This window comes from Epinephelus lanceolatus, chromosome 1 (assembly GCF_041903045.1).
Source record: "Epinephelus lanceolatus isolate andai-2023 chromosome 1, ASM4190304v1, whole genome shotgun sequence".
Taxonomy (NCBI): Eukaryota; Metazoa; Chordata; class Actinopteri; order Perciformes; family Serranidae; genus Epinephelus; species Epinephelus lanceolatus.
Window position 1 is genome coordinate 26,205,174 of NC_135734.1, and position 21,663 is coordinate 26,226,836.

The window sequence follows — 21,663 nt, forward strand, 5'->3', positions numbered from 1 at the left end:
GTGAAAGGTCCTTAGTGTAGCACATAAAGACAGACAATCGTCTATGTACAAAAATATGATATAATAAATGACATATGTATATAAATAAGACAAGAAATATCCCACACTACATCGTGCAAGTTCATATAAGAAGACATAATTCAATAAACTGCACCCACGAACAAGCTGGAGAGCCAGTGGCCCCACAGTCTCCATGAATGGATGATAACATTTTCTGCGACAGAGAGCCTGCACATATATCGATATATATATAAGATTTCAAGTAGGCACACCAACATTTACAACCACTTGAAAGTTTAAGAAGCAGTCTCTTTCCATTATTACAAGCCACATTAAGTCTTCCTATAGGAGCGCCACAGGTGGGCAGTATACAGCAAGGAACAAAATGCTCCAAAAAGAGTTATCTTCACATTAACTGACCACAAGCTGAATTTGCAAGCAAACATATTAGCTTGCGCATACAACTTGTCTGTGGATGCCCCTTATCATCAGATAAATCATTGACAATATAATGGCCGTGATATTGAATCTCATCACACACTTTAAGAGCAACACCAAATAAAAAGAAGTCAGGAAATACTAATTTTCTGTCTTCTTTACGTCTAACTATCATAATGTTGCTCTTATTAGCATTATATTTGATGTCAAAATCTGCACCATAGTTAGAGCAAATCTTTAACAGCTGTTGTGGGCCAGCACTTTACGAGCAGAAGAGCACCAGATCATCTGCATACATTAGCAGCAAAACTTATTTTAGACACCTTTTAAAAACAATATCAGTTTAAGGCCATGTCCACACAGAGATGAGATTAGGTGTATCCGCAAAGGTTTTTTATCGTAAAGACCTTTCGTAAACACGGAACCAGCGTTTTAGGAGACCAAATACGCCAACTTTTGAAACTGGGTCCCAGAGTGAAAAAATCTGAAGACGCCACCTTCGTGTTTCCGTATTTACAACACAGTACGCCTCTTTTCTGAAATGATGATGCCATAACCCCACCTCTCCCTTAACCTGCATGCGCTAGTCAACATTCTCCTGTAGTTTTGTAATCAAGTGTGACCCTAAGTGACAGCTCTACCTCATCGTCAGTCCATAAAAAGTGGGCTCCTCTAGCATTTGTATTTTCCGCCATCTTCTTCTTCGTGTTTGTTTACATAGCACGAGTTTTATGTGCATGCTCCATTTCTTATTCTCTGTCGTTGGTGTACTTTGTGGCAGCGTTGCAGCACCACTTACAGGCCTTGCATATATACTACAGTGTTTTCAGTGGCTTCATGTTTACGTACACATATCTTTAGACGATTCCGTGTTTATGGAAAACTTTTAAAAAACAAAATCGGTTCCCTTTTCGTGTGGAAATGGCCTAAGTGTGTGCTATATTGAGAATATTTTCACCGCTTGACCTTGCCCTCAGACAGCCCTTTCTATTGACCATTGAACTTTGTTATTCTTATGTATAAGTACAAATGTGCCACAAACTGTATTGGGCCACTGGTCAGCTGCTCGGGTCAGACTTTCAGTGGTTTATGTGAGAGTCAACAATCTCTCAGTCTTTCTGCAAGAAGTGACTAAGCATGTTTCCCCTCAACTCCAGAGTGTTCCAGATGTGAGATGTGACAGAAGAATGTGATTATGACCTGATCTTGACGTGTGTTTAGACTAAGATCAGGCTCAGTCGGCCAAGTTAGCTGGCTTCAGTTCCTGTGTTACATTAATGATACAGCCTTGCTCACTTGAGGGTGAAACAGGAGACCGCACAGCTCGCTGGTGTGGAAACTGTTCACCCAGGGAGTCTAATTTTTATTGCACCTGTCCCTCAGACTTACTTTCTTCTGGCAACCTTCGGTGTTGCTGCCTTTTCACCCTTATTTGGGTTGTTGATCACAGGATCTCCCTGAGCAGAGCGAGCACTCTGGTGTGTGTTCACTCTCCTCTGCCAGGACAAAATGGTCAGCAGTGTTATATTGACCTCAGACAACCTGATGTTTGACATCAAACTATCTTTATGTGGAACATGTCCTCATGTGACACTGCAGAATCATTATCAGGGGTTAATTTTTTGTGGAGAAGTTGGTCCATCTTTCTGACAGCTGCTGCTGCTGCAGTGTGAAACCTCTGAGGGATGAATGATTGAAGAGGTCTATAGGGATGTCCATGCTCCCTTTGTCAGTCACTGCCATCTCATGTTACCATGTTCACCCATGATGCATGTGATACCAGCCAGGTGTGTGTTAACAGACTAAACCATTTGGACAATGCACTGCAGCATCACATTCAGAGTTTAAAATGACAAATTTTAAATGGAAAAACTGCCTGAATAAAAGTGTCCATAGGAGGCACGAGAGGGTTAATGATCTGTGTGTTGTTGCACGTGTTAATATGGGAAAGAGCTGAATGACGCATCCCCGTAAATCACAGATTATAATTAGAACAAAAGCAGCAGCCTAAAGAAAATCTCAGATCACTGAACATCACAGAAACAGATGGCATGAATGTAAGCTGGCGCCTGTTGACAATGAATGACTGGCGGCCAGTTCTGTGTTTTAGAGACTGAATTCTAAGTAAGATGACTCATCCTCTCCTCAGGCCCCTCCCAGGAGAATCACATGAATGGTGAAGTGGCTGTGTGTGCAGCTCACTGAGTCCTCTGCCATCTAGTGGCCACCAACACACAGAGCCACACTGGAGTAAAACATTTGGGATGATAACAGAATATTCTAGAGTAACTTTCAGGCATTTGAATCCCTGAATTCTTCCTTTACAACAAAGACATGCTGACTGTAAGATCCGAGAGGTTATATTTTATTAGTTTCATTCATAAATATGAATGCTTTTACAGGACTGTGGTTAGAAATATATAACCAGTGACTTTCTCTAGCTGACAGACTTGGGACTCTGACATATCATTATCATTTTAAACTGGCTGTATTCACACAGCCTGAGCGAAGCCCACCCTGTTGTTGTTGATGTCAAAGACGGTGTAGAACTGTCGCATGAAGACCTCACCCAGGATCCACTCGCCGGGAGCAAACCCTGTCCTGCACCCAGACGCAGACTGAGGAGAGAGAGGACAGAGAATATGACCTTGGGTTATATAAATACTAAAACACAGAAATAAATCTGCTCAGCTACTTTGCTTCTGTGTTTTTTATTAGAGAAAATATGGTACCACTTTCTAATACTGCATACATAAAGACTTTATATGTTACAACTAATTAATTTTGAAGGATGCAATTTTTGGTGCTTGTAAACTGTCCTGTTGTCTACATATATGAATTATTAAAGCAAACATTGCTACTAACAATGGCTTAAATTATTCATGGCGTATTAGATGCTGTACTAATGTTAATAAAGGCATGACTTGCAACTATTAACTCTTTAATTACGCCTTAGAAAGTGGTACCATGTATCACTGCGCTTAGATCACAAACCTTTATGACGTAGGCTGACGGAGGGAGAGCGAAGCTGTAGCCGTTTATGTTGAACACAATGTCCTGCATGAGCTCTGTGTTACTGCAGCTCACAGTGAACTGAGAGACAAACAAAATGTTAATTGTTTTAAAATCCAGAACAGTTCACTTTACATGTAATATTACACAGAACATTCAACACACTCACATCACCGTACTGATCTGCGAAGGCTCCCAACCAGCCGTTGATGTTGTTGATATCTTTGCTGGGGCCAATGATGAACGAAGTACCAGAGTCCACGACTGCTGCACAGCTGCCAGAGCACGCAACTGTGTTTCCATTGATGGTGATGCTGCAACATGAAGGAGGGGGAGAAAAAATGTCATTTGTGAGGTGACTATATTGTTTAAATCCCAACATAGACACGTAACATGAACAGGAAACTACACCTTTGTATCTGGATGTTCCAGTAGTTAGTGGCCTGATACAGAGGGATCCACTTTAAGCTGCCAGTGTAATACGATGAATCCGTGCCACCCAGAAATAACATGCTGCCTTCTACAGAGCTGGAGGGAAAGGAAAGGGAAATTGAGCACTGCATCATTCATAAAAACAACAGTATTGTTTCTCTGTTGGTGACTCACATAAGACCTCACCTGCTCAGGTACATGGAGAACATGTTCTGGGGGATTTTGCCCTGGCTCCACATGTTGTCAAGTAAAGGTGTACCTCCCTCAACTGACAGACCAGGGAAGGCCAGACCAAGAATCCCATCCCAGGGCATAAAGCCCAGGAACTCTGCTTCATTGTCAGTGAGGCCGAAGATCTGATGCTCCACGGAGAGGTCGCTTATCTGAAAAATCACATTTTATGGCTTTTAGAAAGGGCAGATTGTAAAAAGTATTTTAGTATTAAAACTAAAAGTACTTTCTTTGGGAATTATATATTCATTATATATTCAAATCAATGCATAAGTAGCATTCAAGTTGGAGCCAGTATCTGCTTTATAGAAGCATGTAAACAATATGTCAGAGGCTTTTATCAATAGGACAGTATTAAGTGTAAAAGGGGGAGAGAAAGAAAGGATGATATGCAGCAGGGGGCCCACAGCTGCTGCAGCAAAGACCTTGCCTTTGTGCATGGGGTACCTGCTCTACCCACTGAGCTGGTGGAGACCCCATTAAAACTAGATATGATGTAGTTCATGAGAGAGACAGTTTTCCAGAGACAAAATGAGAGAAGGGAGTTGGACTTCTGTCTGATCTTGCTTTTCTGTGTAATAATGAAGCCTCCAATATTTATTTTAAAGGTCCAGTATGTAGGATTTAGAAGGATATATTGGCAGAAATAAAATGCAGTAATCATAACTATGTTTTCATTAGTTCATAATCACCTGTAAGGTTTATATCTACATATGGAGCACATGCTCCTCCACAGAATCCACCATGGTGTTTCTACAGTAGCCTAGAAAAGACAAACCACACACTGGTTCCACATAGAGCCATTCACCTTTTTGCATTTTCATGTCTGCCACTATAGTTCTCCTTCACACTTGGCACATGGGAGAAGTTTCAGTTGGTTGCAACCTGCAACCTAGCCACTAAATGCCACTAAATCCCACACACAAAACCTTTAATGAAACTATGCAACAAGTTTACAGCTGTGTTTCCAAACTGGTCCAACCACAGGGTGCAGATTTCTCCTTAGGCATTTGCTCACCGTCCACACAGTTCAGTGTATTCAGCGTCATACTTATGTTTGGCCATGTCATTGAGTTAGTTTGCTGTCTCTGTCATATAGCTTTCCATTAGTCACTCACTCTACAGCAGGTAACGGCACTTAAAAGTAAAAGCTCTTTGCTGGAGATTTACTGTACTTCAAAATAAAGTGTGTTTTCTCCCTTTGGGACCCACTTTTGGACCAGGATCCACAAGTTGGGAACAACTGGTTTAGAGCAATTCATAACAACTGATAGACTGATAGAGGAAATGTGACAAGGAGCCCAAACTACACATTACATGGATTCAATCTTTAATGATATGTTGTATTCTTTAAGTGGATCATATGTTTGTTTTTTTTTGTAAAATATTAATCTAAAAAGAAGCTGTCAAGTAATGTAGTGAAGTAAAAACAAGATATTTCCCTCTGAACTGTGACTAAAAGTTTTACTAAAAGTTACTTTGCAGCAGTCGGTGATGAATACGGTGTGAATGTTTTATGAATATATCTAATCCTCACATGTATGATGTCATATCCAGTGCTCCCTGCTGCAAATCCACTGTTGTATGAGATATAGAAGGTGTTTGTGGCGGCCTGAAACGTGGAGGATGCTGAACTGCTGAACTTCACGTGTTTGTCTAGTAGCAGTGAGACAGAGAGAGAAACCAAAGAAAACATTTCGTAAATTTTTGCTTCATACACAAAAACATTCTCTGTCACAAAGACCTAAAATATCCACATGCTCTTAATTCAGGAATATAGTAAGAACTAGGGCTGCAACTAACAGTTCCTTTCCTTTTTCCCGTTATACTCACCGCAAGCAGAGGTGGTGCAGCTGACAGAGGGAACCCACAGGTCGGAGGAGCCGGTGTCAAAGAGAACTTTAAAGACCTGAGGTGGAGTCCCGATGCTGATCTCTCCATAGTATGTTGTCTGTGCCCAAATTCAGATTATATATTAGTCCATGTATTTCGTGTTCACACAGGGGCAGAGTGTACAGTGGTTACATGCTACTCACATCTGGGTCAAAAGTCATGGGCACCACACTCTGCTCGTTCCTGGGGACAAACTTTGCCGCAGGGTTGAATGGAAACTTCCTCCTGTACTCTTCAAACAGGCCTCTCTCCTCCAGCTCCTGCCTGGCTGACTTCCCTCTCATCAGGGGAATCCTGAACACACAGATTCACAGTTATCTGGACGCACACTCACAAGCATTTTTGGGAATATGTCAGACCTCATAACTTATCCTAAAAAGGAGTTTCAGCTGGGGGGGGTAGTTTAGGGAAGTAGAACGAAAAGATAAAGTGCTGTGAAAAGGTCAAGAGCTTGTGTTGATCATAAGTGGCTGGACTAATACAGCCCTTTTATCCAAAGCACTTTATAATTTGCCTCACACACACTGAGAGCAGCATAATTCAGTCACTAATTCAGCATCTATAGACAGACTCAGTCTCGTGATTAAAAAAAATCAATTTAAGGCTTGTAGCTTAATCATTTTCATCTTAAGAACTACTGTTAATTCTGTGTGTCTAAAATCATTGAATATCACAGCGTTAACACTGCTTTAAGGTGGATTTTCTACTGTTTAGAGTATTACACATCTTTATTTGAGTAACTGGTGTTTTCTTTTCCCTATTGAATACATTTCTGAAACTTTACAAAGATCTTAAAACCTTTTCTGAAGACCCTAAAATCATTTGTAGCTGTTGCCATAAAACATCTCTTTGAAGACAACTTGCTACTTAAGCCAGAGCATTTTATATCTGTTTATTCCACCTTGATTCAGTCCTGACCATCAAGTACCTGCTGCCCTTTTAAAGTGGCTTCTAATGTGTATTGTGTTTTTATGTAAATGTGTGTTAATCTGTCCTGTCTGGATGTGATATAATGTGTGTTAATGTGTCTATTTAATAGCAGATTTTGCACATTCATTCATTTATTTTCCATGGCTGCTTTTCCTGTTGGGGGTTGCAGGGGGGCTGGAGCCTATCCTACAGTAGCTGACATCGGGCGAGAGGTGGGAGCCTGACACACAGAGACAGACAACCATTCACATTCACACCTATGGGCAATTTAGAGTCACCAATTAACCTGCATGTCTTTGGACTGTGGGAGGAAACTGGAGGTCCCGGAGAAAACAAGCTGACACGGGGAGGATACGCAAATTCCATACAGAGGGGCTCCCACACCCCAAGGTTTGAACCCTCCACCCCCAGATTTGAACCAGGAACCCTGTTGCTGTGAGGTGACAATGACAACCACTGCACCACCGTGCCGCCCACACCTTACACATGCAAAAAGTAGACAAAACTTATTTTCTATTCTGAATTCTTTTTATCAAAGATGTGAGAAAAAACTACAGTTGGAATAAAATTAAGATCAAGATGATGGCACCCAGTAGTGTATGGTAGTTAGGATGGGCCCTGGTGCACATTATTATGATGGTCCTTAGTGCAAGATTTTGCATCTTCACCAGTGGTGTAGTAAACGGCATACTCAGGTATGCAGGGTATACCCACTTCTTTTTCTATCCAGTTACAGTATACCCACCTATCAGCTAAAAAGCCATTGTAATATATAGGAGCGTATGCCCACTTCCTCATTGGTAACCTACCTATGTACCTAGCAGTACACCCACCTCATCAATTACCACTACACCACTGATCTCAACCATCTACCACTTCACATTGAACAACATCAACGTTCCTATTACCCAGCAATCGTCAGCGCAAATCTGTATATGACACAAATGCCAAGTAAAACAAGAAAGTATTCATTCAATTGAATATTTTAGTTATTTGTGGTTTTAAAATATCTGTAAAGTAAACATAGAACTTAATTGTAGAATACATTGCTACTGACTTTTTTTACATAAAAAAGAAAGAAAAAGAAACCATGATGGAGATGGCTTTGCCTTTATGAGGGCATATACAGCAGCAAGCCCCTTATCAAATTTAACATGTGGTGTTCTTTGAACATGGGTGTATTTCAATCTGAATGAGTTACAAGAGCCCATTTTCTGGCCAACACACTGTTGGAGGGCCTGCTTTACAGTCCCATGGGCCCCAGTGCAGTTGCACTACATGCACTGTCTATATTTACGCCCCTGATGGCACCGAACAACTCAACAAAAAGCTCAATCTGAATAATATTTAATTTCTGAGACAGACCTTTGCAGTGTAATTTTACTTTAATTTCTAGGTTGTCTTAAATTCTTGGCAAAGCTCTCCAGGATTTCACTATTTTAAATAAATGTTCAAATATTTAAAAAATAAATCTTGGCAAGTATGATCACTCTATCCCCACTCTCTTTAAACTATTACAGCAATTGACAGTAACAAAAAAAATAAATAAATAAACCCTCAGCAGCCACACTCAAAGCAAAAGCATGTTAAATAACATATTTTTATTTTAATATAAGTGAGTATTTGTCGTATATCTTACCTGACAACTCCCTGTGAGATGGCCAGAAAGGCCAGCAACACAAAGGCAGACTTCATCATTTCAAAAGTGACCCCATACGCATCTCACAGAAGGGCGGCTGGTGTTTTTATAGAGAGGTCGACACAAATCTCTGCTCCTCCTTTTAACATTAACACTCACAGTTTAACAACCGAGCTGATAAGAAACCACTTTATAGGGTGTCAAATGACTGAATTCAGATAAAGAAAACAGTCCTTTAATCTAATGTCAATCAATTTACAGTTCAGAACATAGTATAAGTTTACTCACTTATCTAATTACTGTAGGCTTGGACCAGAAATCAGTATTAAAAGTCAACACATCCCCCGCTAACATAAAACAAACTGTCATGTGTTAACAGTGTGTTGAATATAAATTGCTATATAATGAGTTTGACCGTTCCTTTGATTGTTTCTGTTAATAATGAACTGAATAATAAAGAGAACGTCTTTTATGTGCCATTTTAAGGTACACTGACATTCAGACTGTAAGTACAGAGTTATGGATGACAGTGTGCTGTATATTTGTAGGCCTGTTTTACACCATTACGTTTAAACCTTACTGATGGAAATACACTTTCTTTAGTTTCATTAAACTATTTGATTTATTAGTCTGACATCTGGTTTTAAAAGACAGATCAATGAATTTAAAATGAAGTACATTAAGTGAATTTTAGCAGACAGTTAGGGGTTAAAAAGTGCTCCCATCATTTGATGTGTCAGACAACAGAAACCTGCGATTTGATTTCAGCACCTTCTCCCATGGCAGGCGCAGGTATGTAGGTTATATAAGTGGTGGAGGCACAGTGAGTTTTGACCTTTCCCTGCTGACGCTCTGAATGAGTTTCTGTTGACTTTTCTCATCTATAGTTTGTACTTAGAGGAAAGAAATGTAAAGTGTTACTGAATACAGCAACTGAAAAGGTCCCGCTGTCCATGTTGCTGACTTTGACAAAAAAAAAAAAATCACTTTAATTTGAGCTCTTTCACACTGGAAAAGACAATCTCGCTACTCTAATGGCTTTTAAATGATAGAGTAAAAGCCTGTGAACCAAATGTTATTGACATTAGTGTGAAAGAAGTTCAACTTCTCACAACAAAATTCCTCACCTGTCAACCATAAATCAACTGGATAAGCTTATCACATTACTTGTATATAAAAAAACACTGATACTGTATCGTTTCCCCCTCCAAGCACGTATTCTGTTCATGTGCTCTGCAAGTTTAATATTGGCTGACCAACTCTGCCCTCTAGAGGACAGAGACCACTCAGATACAACCTGTCATTTCAATGTCACTGAATGCTCTCACACACTGAAACAGGAAGGATGTCATGAAAAAAAACACACAACCTCAGAATGTTTCTAAAAGAGCTGATTTTATTCAATCACAAATGCCACTGACATGATTTATATAAAATACTACAAGGTGCAAATTTTCAAACTAATTTAAATTGTACTCACCGAGGCACAGTTTCTCTTGTCTGATGAATTCCTTCACTGTGCAACAACTTGTTCACTGAAGCTGCACAGAGCTCATTCAGTCACACTGCAGGTTAATATGAGCTTTTCAAGAGACTGGACAAAGAGGGGTGTGTTCAAAAAATGTTTGGACACTGTTAAGTCAGAAAAAAGTCATGAAAACAAAGGAAAACAGCACATACTGCATTCATTATCACATAATGATCTCGAGGTTAAACCTTCATACAGGTAAACAACACTGCTGTATATCACACACACAGTACAGGCCAAAAGTTTGGACACACCTTCTCATTCAATGCGTTTTCTTTATTTTCATGACTATTTACATTGTAGATTCTCACTGAAGGCATCAAAACTATGAATGAACACATGTGGAGTTATGTACTTAACAAAAAAAGGTGAAATAACTGAAAACATGTTTTATATTCTAGTTTCTTCAAAATAGCCACCCTTTGCTCTGATTACTGCTTTGCACACTCTTGGCATTCTCTCCATGAGCTTCAAGAGGTAGTCACCTGAAATGGTTTTCCAACAGTCTTGAAGGAGTTCCCAGAGGTGTTTAGCACTTGTTGGCCCCTTTGCCTTCACTCTGCGGTCCAGCTCACCCCAAACCATCTCGATTGGGTTTAGGTCCGGTGACTGTGGAGGCCAGGTCATCTGCTGCAGCACTCCATCACTCTCCTTCTTGGTCAAATAGCCCTTACACAGCCTGGAGGTGTGTTTGGGCTCATTGTCCTGTTGAAAAATAAATGATCGTCCAACTAAACGCAAACCGGATGGGATGGCATGTCGCTGCAGGATGCTGTGGTAGCCATGCTGGTTCAGTGTGCCTTCAATTTTGAATAAATCCCCAACAGTGTCACCAGCAAAACACCCCACACCATCACACCTCCTCCTCCATGCTTCACAGTGGGAACCAGGCATGTGGAATCCATCCGTTCACCTTTTCTGCGTCTCACAAAGACACGGCGGTTGGAACCAAAGATCTCAAATTTGGACTCATCAGACCAAAGCACAGATTTCCACTGGTCTAATGTCCATTCCTTGTGTTTCTTGGCCCAAACAAATCTCTTCTGCTTGTTGCCTCTCCTTAGCAGTGGTTTCCTAGCAGCTATTTGACCATGAAGGCCTGATTGGCGCAGTCTCCTCTTAACAGTTGTTCTAGAGATGGGTCTGCTGCTAGAACTCTGTGTGGCATTCATCTGGTCTCTGATCTGAGCTGCTGTTAACTTGCCATTTCTGAGGCTGGTGACTCGGATGAACTTATCCTCAGAAGCAGAGGTGACTCTTGGTCTTCCTTTCCTGGGTCAGTCCTCATGTGTGCCAGTTTCGTTGTAGCGCTTGATGGTTTTTGCGACTCCACTTGGGGACACATTTAAAGTTTTTGCAATTTTCCGGACTGACTGACCTTCATTTCTTAAAGTAATGATGGCCACTCGTTTTTCTTTAGTTAGCTGATTGGTTCTTGCCATAATATGAATTTTAACAGTTGTCCAATAGGGCTGTCGGCTGTGTATTAACCTGACTTCTGCACAACACAACTGATGGTCCCAACCCCATTGATAAAGCAAGAAATTCCACTAATTAACCCTGATAAGGCACACCTGTGAAGTGGAAACCATTTCAGGTGACTACCTCTTGAAGCTCATGGAGAGAATGCCAAGAGTGTGCAAAGCAGTAATCAGAGCAAAGGGTGGCTATTTTGAAGAAACTAGAATATAAAACATGTTTTCAGTTATTTCACCTTTTTTTCTTAAGTACATAACTCCACATGTGTTCATTCATAGTTTTGATGCCTTCAGTGAGAATCTACAATGTAAATAGTCATGAAAATAAAGAAAACGCATTGAATGAGAAGGTGTGTCCAAACTTTTGGCCTGTACTGTACTGTAATAAGTGGCAGAAGGATTCAGATATTTCACTGAAGTGAAGTAGCAATACTACAGTGCAGATACACATATTTTCAAGTAAAAGTCCTGTTTCAAAATTTGACTCAAGTAATAGTACAAAAGTATTAGCATCAAAATGTACTTAAAGTACCAGAAATCAGCGTACTCATTGTGCACATTGGTTGATTTCAGAATAATGTATACTATATTTTATATTATATATTGTATATTATATCCATTTTGCATAACCACTTATCCTGTTAAAAATCACAGGGGGCTGGAGCCTATTCCAGCTGACATTGGGTAAGAGGCGGGGTACACCCTGGACAGGTCACCAGACTATCACAGGGCTGATTAACCTGCATGTCTTTGGACTGTGGGAGGAAAGCTGGAGAACCCTGAGAAAACCCACACTGACACATGGAGAACATGCAAACTCCACACAGAAGGGCCCCCGATTATTGAATCATAAGTTTAAGTAAAGGTACAGTATTTCCCGTTATGCAGAATTGCCCATTTCAGAGTAATATTAATAATACTATTTAATATAATTGGATTATAATTGTTGATGCCTTTGTTTTGTACTTCACTTTAATGTTACAGCTGGTAAAGGTGTGGCTAATTTTAAGTATTTTCAACACTGCTGACGAGTTTGTGAATTTTATTCCAAGTCTTATCTTAGCCTATTTTGTATTATTAATCTGAATCTGAAATGTAACTAGCAACATATCCTGTCATAGTGCACACAAAGTACATTTACCTCTGAGATTTAGTTGAGTATAAGTATAAAAGTATGTTGCATAAAATGGAAATATGCTAGTAAAGTACGAGTACCTACAAATCATACTAAAGTAAAGTACTTGAGTAAATGTACTTTCCACCACTGCACAGAACATTTCTTGTGAATTTTCTTAAGGACACTTTATACACGATCAGTAGATTCTTTTTATAAAAAGTGCTTAAATTATAGAAAGTGTACCTAATTTTGACTCTACAGCTCACAGCTATACAATAAATACAGCACAGGCTGTTTACAGGTGCCTTTTTTTTAGAAACTCATTCAGTTCACTGAGAGCCATCTGTCAAAATCACATGTAGAGTTATTTTCTAAAACACAGGAAACAGGAAGAAAGTCCTTCAGCTTGTTACCACTGGAAGATAAAATCAGGGGATGAACTAAGAACTGTGAAGTAGGTGCCGACTGTGTTGCAAAACATCGTTCAGCAAACAGGTATTGAGTAAAAATTAAGTATAACCTCACTAACTCCTATGGTTCGGTCAGCATGTCATCGATTAACTAATCATTATCTTACCCTGACTCAAGTTTCAGCTCTCCTGTTTCTAGTTTTTAGCTTTACGCAGGGTAATGCACATTTACTGTGTAACCCTCACTTAAGTTTAATACTTTTTTAAGGTCGTTTTTAGAATTTTTTTAGCCAAATTTAAGAGATTTTTGGAAAAATCATCTTTTTATTATTTAGGCATTGCAGGTAAGTAGTAGTGAGTTAGGTTAATGTACATTTTGATTGCAGGTATGAAGTAGAAGGACAGCATTGGGTCCAGTGGTAGGTTTAAAGCTTTATGACATCAGAAATTATACAAGAAATTAAAAGGTTGATTAAGGTGATAAGATAAAATGTTTGTAGCACTTGAACCTCACAAATTCAATTTTAATTCTGTTTGATGACTTTTAAGGCCTAATATTTATCAAACTGAAGACATTTGAAGGCTTCTAGTGAGCTGCAGGCACCGTTATATTCACTGAACACACCCTTATTGTTTACATAAGCATCCTAACATCTCTCATCAAACAGATTACACTCACTGTTTGTATTAACAAAACTGTGAATCTGTGGCAAAGTTCACATATCTGATGTATGACTGATTACGACCCACTGTATGAAGAAATTAATTGTCCCCTGATTAACACCCATCATAACCATTTATGAGTTTGTTTTCACTGAGTGCAAGATCAAAAACTTTTCTGCCCAGAAAGCTTTAACGTGAAAACAGATGACAACTTGAAGCCCAATTTTTTTAACAAACATTCAATTCGCCATCTTAAATTTCTTCCTGTTTGCTGATGCAGTTTTGGCATGTTTGGAACATTAAGTCCTATTTTCTTTATAACTGAACATCATTTTGCAGAGGTGAATGTGTCAGTTACTCAAGCAGAGTATTTAGTTTTTATGTCTATAAGATTTATTATGATGCTACTTATTGATATTCACCTATAACCAGTGGTGGAAGGCAAGTTTACATTTTATATAGTTACTGGTTAATTTGCAGATTAAGATAATACAAAACATATGACTACCTAATAAAATATACTGTTGCTCTGATAACTTAAAAGGACCTGAGTACTCCTACCACAACCATGACTGACTAGTGTAGCTGCTTTTGTTGTTGAGCTAGCTGATGCTGGTGCAGTTGTGACCAACACTGCGAGTTCTTTTTGTAATTAGACAACTACACAAGTGTCAAAAGTCATGACAGAATATACCTTAGAAAGTTGAGTAAGCAAAAAGTCCCAAGATACTGATATATTTGCTTAACATGGCAGTGTGTATTAATTTTGTTTTTACTTTAGGGACATCACAGTTTTAGTAGTTTATCTTTTTATCCTCTAATTAGCTTTTGAATATGGCCTAATGTGTCTGTGGGAGTCTCACACATTTTAATACGTACCTGAGTCAGTAGTTGAGGCCATCTCTATACTGTACCTGTGGACCAGGAGGAGGTGTAGCCAGGGTGAGACTCAAACCTTTCACAGCTCCTGGAAGCCTTGAATCCAGCCATGGCACCGTGTGGACACTTGCTGCTGCTCAGGTCCGTTTTCTTTGGAGGTGAAGCAGCAATGAGCAGGAACAGCAGCGTCTTGGTGATAAACATCCTGACTCAATGATAGCAGGATACTCTTCACCTTCATACGCAGTTTAAAAGTGTGTAAATCAACATATCAGCTAAAGATAATGATTCCCTGCACAGGACTCTGTCAATCTGTTCTCCTCTGTTGTGTTTCCTTTCCATTTTAAGGCAAATAAAGCAGATGCTGTGTCACCGTCTCAACCTCTTCTCCGACACAGGATGAGACGCATTCGAAGTCTGGCCCTAGCACAGAGATCTTCTTCAGAACTCCGATGAAAGAACAATAAGCAACTACACAAATGAACTCTGCTCCTTCTCGAGCTGCTGCACATGCTGAAACAATACTCTGTGTGCTGCTGGAGCCAGATGACAGAGAAGACCGGGGCCTTTGAACGCCGCTGTGCTTCCGCTGAGAGGTGGAGACGACCCCGGTGATTCTGGCAAAGCTTGGAGAGTGACAAAGCAGGCGGTCTGAGGACCATCTGAAGCCACACATCTGAAGAGATACAGCGACTAAAGTATTCTAGTATGGCCAAATTTCAACGTGAATGAAGCTCTTCACAAAGAGGTCATTCAAACAAATGATGATCAACAAAATGAAAACACAGAACAGAGAGGCTGACCTCCCACTGATTCTCACACTTCCTCTCCTTTTTCTGCTGCGAAGACTCCTGCTGTCAAAGTGATAACGCCCTTAGAGTTTGATAGACAACTCCAAGAACAGAAAAGGTCACAAAAGTTGTCTTCCGAGGCACTCGTGTTTCCCACGAAAGAGTAAATTTATTGAGACAAAATCTATCAAGTGCATGTTGCACTTTGACAGTTAGGTATACTTCTTAGGCCCATGAGCACTGACGTTCTCCATTTCTCTCTCCAGATATCCTGAGTATACAGCACAATTAATTCTTTATCCATTTGAAACACAGTACTCAAATCAAAGCATGAAAAACAATCATTAACAGTCCTTTCGGAGGAAAGCTTGTAAGGCCACAGAGGTCGGCCTCCTCTCCTCGCTTTCATTCAGAAGTCCACTCATTGTATAGCAACATTTTCTACTTCCAGACTCCTGATCAGTCATTAGGGATGTGCATGGCATACATAGAGCTCTTAATTTATACGTTACAGCTTTGTTTTAAACAGTACATGCTTTGCTGGGGTAGTCACTACAGTAGTGGGTTATAACAGAATTGAATGTTCAGCCAAATTGAATATGACGCCAATAAATGTACAATATAAAGGGGTGGACACAAAAGCAACCCTGTAAAATATAATGTCACTCAAAACAACAAACCTACATCCTCCATTAGCTCTGCACAGCTGTTACATTTCAGTTTTGTTGAGATACTCCATTGTTAGAGCCGAAATTATTAGTCAGACCGTCAGACGCTTAATCTGCAACAATTTCAATAATTGGTTAATCAATCAATTTGTCAATTTTCAAGCAAAGTCGCCAAACATTTTATGTTTCCAGCTTCTCAAATGTGTAGATTTGTTGCTTGTCCTTGATTAACATCATGATTAACTAAAAATCTTTGGGGTTTGGACTGTTAGAAGGACCAGAAAAGACTGTTCAAAGACATGAAAACATCACCTTAGGAAAAAATATTGATGTTTTTCACTATTTTTGATGTTTTACAAACCAAAAAAATCAAAGAATGGTGACTTAATCATGAACTGAAAATAATCATAAATCTGGGCCCTAAAGCAAGCAACATAATGCAGCTCAATACAGACATAAACACAGACCTTAAAACCTCATTTTTTAACATTATTTCAACACAAACTAAACAGAACAAACTTTAGTATTCTTTGCGCGGCTGTTGTATTGAGCTGCATTACAACACACAGGTTATTGCTGCTTGTTTCCACCCATACATAACAGTGCTTAGTGAAAATTGTGAAACAGACAGGAACAACAGCACCTTGCAATGTCACATAAACCTCAAGATGTGGCTCAGAAAGGAGCACTGATGTCAATGCAATCTACTATAACCATTAATGCCCTTCTGCAAAAGTTATCTCCACATTTATCTTTAGTTTTAAGCAAAACTGGCCAAAACTGACAAAAACAGAAAAGCTGTTGTAATGAATCTTTGAATCAAAATGTTTACTTGGTCAGCAAAAGAAGTAATACAGATGCACATCTGGAATATGCCTATCAATGAGCAATGGGTAAAGCTTTAGAGCAAATAGTTATATTTCCTAAATCATATGTACATGACTTTGATTTAATTCTTTCATAGGCTGGCTGGACAAACATTATAGCACTACAAACATGTCGACATTGGCCAGTTAAATCTATGCTGAGTACAGATAAAATGAAAGCAAAATACTCTGTTTTGGATCATAAATTCTTTTTTGTTATAGGCAGGCATTGGATGAAATGATATAAAGGAACTGGGGATTCTTTTTAAATGAGATAAGGCAACATAGAGTATCGATTCACAGAACTGTAGCTTGCTCTGAATTACTTTCAGCAGAGTACCCTTCAAGTAATGCACATTTATCTGATAACTAAATAGCAGAAAGCTGCATGTCACCTGTGTTGATATTCAAATCCATCACTTTATCAAAATGTACTCAATTCAATGTGACTTTCATTTCAAACCTTCAACAGGATGAGATACAAGCTACCATGCAGGTTAGGGAACTTAAAATCAGACCCCTAACTTTTTCTGCTACTCTGTTTTTTTTTCATTACTTCTCCCTGTTTTTACAACTCACAGTTTAACAAATCATGAGTGTGAAAAAACACATTTAGATTTTTTTTTTCATGACGCTCCTTTGATAATGACCATCACCATGTATTCGTCCTCTGATTTGGCAAAGGCTTTGGCAGAGGTATCCACAAACTGCTGTGAAAACTCACATGGGGGGAAAGCGTGAAGGACTCCTCCGTGGTCCTTGTCACGGCTGCCCCCCACAGGGAGGCTGATGATGCCGGCCGCCTCCTTCTGCTTCAGGTAGGACACCAGGTTCTTCAGTGGTCTCTCTGCAGAGCTGCTGGCATCCTGGACCCCCGCGGTTTCGGATTTCCCGGGCACGGCCAGGAGGATGCTGTATCCGCTGGTGCCGGCGGCCTTGATGCGACGAGAAACTTCCTCCAGCTTGGGCTGATCCAGACGCAGGCGCTGGCTGATCTTCAGCTGGGATGACTGCTCCCCTGCGGAGCCCTGCAACAGCAGACTGGTCGCCACCGCCATGTCCCCCTCCAACATGTGCAGGGATGTGGGAAAGCTGCTATTCTTCAGCAGGAGGACACCCTGCCAAACCTGACTCAGTTTCTGTCCTCCAGCTGCTGGCTTTGACTGCTGGCCAGACTTGGAGGATGAGGAGGATGAAGGATGTTCTAAGCGATCCTCCTTCTTTGCTGGGCTCTTAGATGAGTCACTGGTTTTGTGTTTGCGGTCTTTCTCAGAAGAGAAACCTGGAGCAGCTGGGCTAAGAGTTTTTCTTCTCTTGTCTCCAAAGCCAGCGTTCTGGCGCTCTCTGACAGGTGAGGTTCTACCAGAGCGAGGCAGGCGTTCAGGGTCACTGTAGCGTCCCCCATCTCGGCTGCTCCCTCCTGGGCTGCGCTCTAATGAGCTGCCATGACGACGAAAATCACTGCTGTCAGGTGAATGATCCAGCCGACTGCCATCATCCAAATGTCTCCTTTTGCGGCTTAGCTCTCGGCCTTGTAACTCACGCTCACGCTCTATTGTCCAGGTGTCATGGGAACGCCTGTCCAGGCGATCGATGGGATCAAAGCCTCGCATCCTGTCATGGACACCCATGCCGGACCATTCAGCACTGGAGTAGGGGTCTCTGTCTCTGAAACGAGAGGGAATTGGAGGAGACCTCTCCCTCACTCTCACTGAGTCTGTAAGGCGGTGGGCAAAGGGCTCAGGAACAAAGTCATAATGTGGCAGGGGGAGGGGGAGCTGCACATACTGCTGCTGCTGGTAGCGGTGCTCTGTGTCTGCAAAGTCCACTCTGAGTCTCCTGTCAGGGCCGCCGAGAGGGAAGCCTCTCATGTGAGTACATGCAGCCTGAGCAGCATCCAAACTTTCATACTGGATATAAGCCCACACCTCACCCTTTCTGTAGTCTATAGTCCTGATGGTGCCAAAGCGGTCAAACTCCTTAGCCAGTGCAGCGAGTGGAACCCAGGGTCCGAGGCCTCCCACCCACAGCCTGGTCGTGGGCGTGGGTTTACCATATCCAATTTTAATTGGGTTGTGGCCTACCACTTTGCCTGACATGGCCACTTTGGCACGGTGAGCCATGTCAAGATTCTCAAACTTGATGAACCCATAGGTGTTGCTCTGGCCTCTCACCGCCCGCTTAATGTCCACCTCTGTTATCACCCCAAACCTGTCAAACGCCCTCCTCAGGTCGCTCTCCGTCACACTGACGTCCAGATTGCCCAGAAACAACGTCCTGTTTGCCCTCTGGTCATCCTCAGGGGTCATCAGGTCCTCCTCGCGGTAAACAGCACATTCAGGGATGAACGGGGGTCTATTCCTGGCATCATACACAGAAAAGTCTCTGTCTCTTTCCAGATCTCTTATGTGAGGTGGAGGGTGAGGAGGGGGGAGCCGGCCCAGCGCCAACTGCTGTAACCGGTAGTCTCTATAGCCCATACCAGTGGGAGACAGAGGTCGCTGAGAGTGGAGATGTCTGTGTCCTGGGGAGAAATTGTCTTTTGAAACAGGGGAGCGGCTCCTGAGTCTGTTCGTGTACACTGTCTCTATTTTTAGAGGCCGGTCGTACAGCACCAGCTTCCCGCGAGCGTGCTTAGCCGACCGGGCGTCATCAGGCCTCCTGAAGTTCACATACGCCACCCTGTCGTCGTTTTCTCGGCTTATTTTAACACTCACATCACCAAACCTTTTAAACTCGTGAAACAGTCCGTCCTCAATCTCCTCGTCGTTCAGCTGGTTGCCCAGTCCACTTATTTTGAGAGTCTTGTACTCGTTTTCAGGAGCTGACGGAGGCCGCGGCTCGCTGCGTGAACCAGACCTGGATGTTTCCGCGTCGATGTCAGCGCCGCCGTACGACTTGTTCCCCGAAACCACTCCGTAGTCGTAGCCGCTACCAGTCCTGTTGGATGAATTGTGCCCGTCCAAATCCCTCATGTCTCTTTTCTCACTGTGTAAACTTCTCCTGGATGAAGCGCCGCCATGAGCTGAACCGTTGCCGTTGTTGCTGCCGACCGACGAAAGGGATCCGGTCTTCTTGCTTCCTCCTCGTTCTCTGCTATCATCGGGCGCTCGGGAGCGTTTCTTCACCGGCGACCGCTCTTTCCCCTTCATTTCCAAAAGCTGATAAGTGCCGTCTGCACACACTAATCTGGTTAAATGCACTCCCTGCCACTGAAATATAATCTGAATATCTTAACTTGTGCGCGGTTTCCACTACACTCTCAACCGAGCAACGTAACCGCCATGTTGGACTACTTGCACGACTGTACCGGAAATCCCGCCTACGTGCCTGTAGAAGACGGTGATTGGCTGAGCGGGTTGTCACTCATGTGAACAGGAAGTGTTTTCGCCTATTATAAACAAGGGTGCGGCTGTGCTGTGGGGTCAGAGTCCAGTCCCGAAGACAGAAGTTGATGTAAAAACGTCAGAAAGATAATGATTGTGACAAACTAGAGTAACAGGAAAAGACTAAAAAACGGAAGTTAGCGTTTGAGATAAATCTAATCTTCACCCTGAATGAATAAATATGAATAAAAACGCAGTATGAGCTGATTTAGCTTGCATTAAAGTATAGCATAAGAGGGCTGGGATAGCATTTGCAGCTCTAGTATTTGTTTAAGCTGCACGGTGACCTTCAAGTAAGGACACTGTCTGACAGTGTTGTGTAATACATGGCAGGAAAACAACACAGGTTACATTAATGCACATCCTGGATTACACCTGTACATTGCACATATTCTCTACAACTTTTGCACATCCCGCACAAAACTGTACAACTTTCTTTTTCAAAAACAGCTATATTGAACATATGTTTATGGTATTTTTGCATTACAGTACTTTTTTCACATTATTATTGTAATTTTTCTATTCTATATTGTTCTTCATTGTTGTAATACTTTGCATTTAATTGTATATTAAATTAATATGTTTATTATATGCACCAAACACCAAAGTAAATTCCTGTTAGAAAAAAGCAACTTGGCAATAAACCTTATTCTGATTATAATTTACAGTGGGAGAAGGGATGTAAAAAGGATTTAACCAGCTGTTTGCATTTGTGCATGAGGTAGCCTATAGCAGACCAGGGCCTTGTCAGGGGCCCGCTGTGTTGTGTGTAAGTAATACAAGTTTATATATAGCATGTCCGCACTAGATACAATAAGATGCATGTATCAAAAGTGCCGAGGAACTCTTTAGATCTTTACAACTAGTGTATGAAAGTGTACAGTACACTCTTTCTCAGCATAAATTATAGGTACTGTTATGACTGTGGTCATTTACTTGGTTGTTTATGTTGTCTGTACTGACAGCTCTCTCTCTCTCCTCCTCTATTCTGCAGTAGCAATCAGCCTGTCAGTGTGTGTGCGATGAGCTGCAGGAGGTGTGATTCCCCAATCAACCACGTGATCGGGTTGCTGCCGCTGATTGGCTGACTGCTCAGTTTTAAACTCTACCTGACGCCGGCCTTCGGCCTTTCACTCTCCCCATTCCCAACATGACAGCAGCCGGTAGTATTCTGTGTATGATCTTGTGTGTGCTGCAGTAGCATTTTTGATTTAGAGCATCTGCCTGCAGAAGCTGTTACCTTGAACTTTAGTTTGTGTGTTAAAGCTACCTGTGACTGTGATTAGAACAGCTTATTGTAAG

At 41.4% G+C, this 21,663-nt stretch overlaps 1 protein-coding gene and 1 pseudogene across 2 annotated transcripts; both read right to left on the reverse strand.

Moving 5' to 3' along the window:
- Window positions 1–2,787: 2,787 nt before the first annotated feature.
- On the reverse strand, window positions 2,788–9,055 carry LOC117256954 (pepsin A-like). The gene is made up of 9 exons (XM_078168185.1): window positions 8,576–9,055; window positions 6,150–6,300; window positions 5,947–6,064; window positions 5,651–5,769; window positions 4,069–4,265; window positions 3,862–3,978; window positions 3,620–3,764; window positions 3,433–3,531; window positions 2,788–3,056 (listed from the first exon to the last, which is right to left on the reverse strand). The coding sequence occupies exons 1-9, from the start codon at window positions 8,632–8,634 to the stop codon at window positions 2,931–2,933; spliced, it is 1,131 nt and encodes a 376-aa protein (XP_078024311.1). The 5' UTR covers window positions 8,635–9,055; the 3' UTR covers window positions 2,788–2,930.
- Window positions 9,056–15,588: 6,533 nt separating this feature from the next.
- Window positions 15,589–20,286, reverse strand: LOC117257112 (RNA-binding protein 15 pseudogene; annotated as a pseudogene). The gene has a single exon (XR_013491643.1). The product of XR_013491643.1 is annotated as an RNA-binding protein 15 pseudogene (transcript).
- Between the last annotated feature and the right edge of the window lie 1,377 nt (window positions 20,287–21,663).

Coding starts and splice junctions, on each gene's coding strand:
- LOC117256954 (XM_078168185.1), bottom strand. CDS start 8,634: ATGATGAAGTCTGCCTTTGTGTTGCTGGCCTTTCTGGCCATCTCACAG. Junction 5,770..5,946: donor CTGCACCACCTCTGCTTGCG/GTGAGTATAACG, acceptor CACTGCTACTAG/ACAAACACGTGAAGTTCAGC. Junction 3,532..3,619: donor TCGCAGATCAGTACGGTGAT/GTGAGTGTGTTG, acceptor TTTGTCTCTCAG/TTCACTGTGAGCTGCAGTAA.